At 40.5% G+C, this 4547-nt stretch overlaps 1 protein-coding gene across 1 annotated transcript; it reads left to right on the plus strand.

Annotated features, from left to right (window-relative positions):
- The first annotated feature begins 165 nt into the window (after positions 1-165).
- LOC137261331 (thyroid transcription factor 1-associated protein 26 homolog) lies at positions 166-4223 on the plus strand. The gene is made up of 4 exons (XM_067799069.1): positions 166-443; positions 1984-2137; positions 3050-3152; positions 3953-4223. The coding sequence occupies exons 1-4, from the start codon at positions 323-325 to the stop codon at positions 4121-4123; spliced, it is 549 nt and encodes a 182-aa protein (XP_067655170.1). The 5' UTR covers positions 166-322; the 3' UTR covers positions 4124-4223.
- Positions 4224-4547: the final 324 nt, after the last annotated feature.

Raw genomic sequence — 4547 nt, forward strand, 5'->3', positions numbered from 1 at the left:
GACGTCATTGCTTTACGGAGTAAATACGTAAAAGCAGACTTGATAAAGGACTGTTACAAAATGAAAACAATTATTATACGCATTTATTATTACATATTCTAACTGGATTATTTTTTATTTCTCTGGTATATGACCCATTTTAATTTAATAACCTATTTTGATTCCGCACTGAAGCAAAGGTGAAGGTCACTAATGGAAGTAAATACACATGTGGAAGGAAATGTGTGTGCGGTCGTGGTCATGTGCGGACAGCTGAAGCTTTAGCTCCTTTTCAATTCGGAGATTGTGGTGTCTTACTCACTCTTAACCTTTATTTTCCAACATGGACAAGAGGAAATCACAGTCTCAGGGTCATTTTCAGAAAGGGAAGGCGAAAATGCATACTCACAGTTCTAAAAAGAGGGTAAATCCAAAGAAACAATTCAAAGGAAGTAAACAAGAAGGTGCGAACGCAAAATTGATGGTTAGCATGTTGACCTTCCTTTTGATTTGGCACAGTCTATCGTGAAACAACTCGATAGCCAATTTTGAACCCTTTTGACTAGAGTTGTAGAGGGATAATGGTTTCTGTGTCTGTGCCTGTGTCTAAAGGTAGTCAGCCAGGTGCTGGCCCCTATTTCTCGAAACAAATTTAAGATTTTACTAAAACTTTCCAACTGAGTTTGACAAAGTGAACAGCTAAATTTTTACTCAGCTGTATTTTTGCAATATAAAAGCACGGCTAGAGTGCAGTTTACCAGGCGTGCGACCCGGGGACTGCTGAGCATTTGCCGATGAGCGCACTATAGTGAGAGCGCCCTGTAGAGCTCTGATCTGTCACATTTTACCGTGCTGCTGTATCTTTAGGGTTATGGTTAAGGCCCCCCCTTCTAGATCCTTAGGGTTAGGGGACACCCCCACCCCACCCCTTCTAGATCTTTAGGGTTAGGGACCCCCCTTCTAGATCCTTACCTTTTCCCACGGTTGTATTTTCGCTTGCCAAACTTGGACTCGTCGATATCCACCGTGGTTCCAGGGCCGCCAATCTGGGAACTGTCTGCCTCTATCACAGTCATGCAGATCTCTCTACAAAACATATTCCAGTCCACGAGTGTGTGCTTGGAATTGATTCTGATGGATGACGTGATGGAGTCTTGTACACCCAGTAGTGCAAATGCTTCATAACTTGAGCAAGAGTGAGGTGGGAACCGCTGAACCAGCTCCCCTCCCGGATAGAAACTCTCTGGCCGCAGGTCTTGACTCGGAACCCCCACACTAACCTGTAGCTGCTATTTATTTTTCTTCGTTAACTCACCGCTACCACTACTGGGACAGGCTCCTGCGAAGTCACCTATGACCCCGCGTGTAGTCAGCCAGTCGACAAGAGCCAACGAATCGAAAGTCAAGCGATAAACCTCATCATATATCATTGCTTCGCTGGATTGGCTGCACTACATCTTGAAAACAATGGTTAGGTGTGGCTTCTCGCTTTGATGAGTGGGTAGGCGGGGCCTAGCTCTGCGCATGCGCAGTAATTGAAAACAAACCATAATAGTTTGTTTTCATTCACTGCACAGAGCTAGTGTGGTAATGACCCGTTAACGAGCACTAACTAACTGTGATCGCACCGGTGGTCCCAAGGCAGCGTGTCTGCTAATTAGCCTAATTAGCACCAGTTGAAATCCCATGACCCTGCTGAGAGCGTTCGAGCCCCGCCAGCTTAGCAAAAAAATCTGAAAAGTGCGCCTGGTAAAGTGCACTACTCCCAAAAGCACATACAAACATAATTAATCTATTGTGTTTGAGTGTAATATTGATTTCAGTTTATTCCAGGCAATATATTTTCCAGTGTGTACTCAAATGTGAGGAAAAACTCAAACTTAAGTCTAAACTCAGATGTAAGTCTGTTTTGAGAAATTGGGGCCAGATTTATATTTGCTGCACTCTGAGGTTAAAGGTATCATATAGATTTGTGAAATCTTAGAACAATGTATAATGTTTCAGGTGAGGGTTTTGCAGAGAAACGGAAAAAGAAGATGCATTATGAGTACATGAAGCTATTGAAGAAAGAAATGAGGCAAAGAAATTTGGAGTCGCAAGGAAGTATAATTGATGCTGAAGAGATGGTGGGGAATGGAGCTAAGAAGACTGAACCCAGGTTTGTTGATCACGTCTCATCAATCCAGGATAGAATAGGTCTTCAGCAGCCCATGCTTCTCACTCACTTTCTTTCATTATGTGTTGATAGAGAGTTACCTCTGAAAGGTATCCATTGATTTGATTCAGGTTTGGTTGTAAGGTGCATTTGGAGAACCTATGTGGTAAAAGTGATGACCATCACCCTAATTTATACATTGTTTGCATCGCTTTACTCTTAAGTTCATACATTGCAGGATGCTTGTTAAACCTGTTTGTTTACACTTTGAAATGTCTTTTAATATTACCTTGACTTCATTGACCAGGTCATGGAAAGTCTAGGACCATGGTACTACTACTACTGTAAATTTAGGGGTTCCATGAAGATCTGGGTTAGAATTGGTCCTCACCAACCCATGCTTAATAGTAATGCTTAATCAGAATGGTTGATATGTCATTGTATCCCAGATGTATAGATTGTTGCTCATGCTGTTGATCACTTTATTGTCTGGTCCAGACTTATTATATATTTACAGACTGCTGTCATGTAATGGAGATATCACCAAACCCCCTGGATAGCACTGTTCGAGTTTTGGTGCAAAGTGTTTTTGTGGAACAGAGAGAATAATTTTGTCTTTGATTTTCAGGGTTTGCTTGTACATTTTATCTGCTAGGTCATTTTAGAGAGACACTTGATTTTCAGAGCGTGGTTAATATCTGTCATTGTTCATCTTGAAAGATTTGGATTTGGTACACATTTGATTCTCTAGTCTTCAGGATTAGAACTAAACAATCCAGATCCATTTTATGTGTTTAGTTGTTCCATAAATGTCTTTCACTTGTTTCAGCAAGATATGGTTCAGATGATATATCCTATGATAAAAACATCTCTTATAGCAGTACAGATGAAATATTATTGGTTTGGTACTTGCAGGAACTACAAAGTACAACACAAGCATCAAGGTAAACAACATATGTTTTCTGAGGCTCAGAAGCAATTTCAGGTGAAGAAAGAAAGTCAGTTAAAACTGAAAAAGGTAAAGAAAGTCTTATCACTTTTTTCATAGAGTGCTACTTAAAATGTCCCCTTATTAAAATTCACCCCTTGTTTCACTGGCATATAGAAACTTAAATTGGCAAAGTCCATCCTACTCTTCTTTGAGGCCAGCAAGACTGCAAACAATATGCTCAGCGTTATCACTCAATCATTGGGTTCGTCAAACATGGAATAGTGGCCTTCAGTAGCCCATGCTTGTTGTAAGGGGCAACTAACGGGATCAGGTGGTCAGACTCACTGACATGATTTGTGACATGTCATTGGTTCCCAGCTGCACAAATGAATGCTCATGGTGACTTGATCACTAGATGGTCTGGTCCAGACTCCGTTAATTGTAGACTGCTGCCATATATCTGGAATATTAATGGGTTTGGCGTAAACTTAGGCTCACTCACCCATCAGAGTCTTGAAAAAAAATTGTGAAATCATGTTGCAAAACGCTAGTTTATGTTCATAGCAGATGTCTGAAAAACATCAGAAACAATATGTAGAATCATCAGATTTACATGTCCAGCATATGCAGTCACAGTGCGATGAATCCTTTGTAAATGGAGTGGCATGGATCCTGTATGAAGGGATGCATTTACTGAATATTAAGTGTCTTTAACTGATGCTGCAGAGGTGTATATAACTTTCTCATTAATGTTGTTCAAGCCATGTTATTTTTTGTCTTGATGATGAAGTACATTTCATTTGGCTTTAACTTACTGTTTTCCCTAGTGGTCTGTGAAAATACAGGTTTAAAGGTTCCTATGTATTTACTGCTGATTCACCTTACAGGAGAACCTCTTGAGGCTGGAAGAACAGAAGAAAGCTATTGATCAGTATAGAAGCAAGAGGAAGAAGAAGCACCTGATGTTGTGTAAAAAGACACATAAAGGCCAGCCCATTATGAAACACCAAATAAACTATCTGCTGGAGAAAATTCAAGCAGACATTGTTCGTTCATGACAAATCCTTGGTGTTGTGATGGATCTGTCAGTTACAAATACCAAGATACCATGTACATTGTTGAATTTTGTAAATAAAATGTCTCTTGTCCTGGAGGATATGAATAGGGTTGTTCTGTTTCCCAAGGTATAGATGAAGAAATGTGCAGTGTCCATGATTGATCTGTAACACTCTAGCAATAACATCAGAGTTGTAATGGTTATCAATTGTGTAAAGTCTCAGTTTACACGGATATGCTGCCTGTGAAGGTCTGGGTTAGAAACTTGATCTTCAGTAACCCATGCTTGCCATACGAGGCAGGCTCAGGTGGTCAGGCTTGCTGACTTGGTTGTCATTGTATCCCATTTGCATAGATTGATGTACATGCTTTTGATCCTTGGCTTGTCTGGTCCAGACTCGATTATTTATAGACTGCCGCCATGTA

Source organism: Haliotis asinina, chromosome 14 (genome assembly GCF_037392515.1).
Source record: "Haliotis asinina isolate JCU_RB_2024 chromosome 14, JCU_Hal_asi_v2, whole genome shotgun sequence".
NCBI lineage: Eukaryota > Metazoa > Mollusca > Gastropoda > Lepetellida > Haliotidae > Haliotis > Haliotis asinina.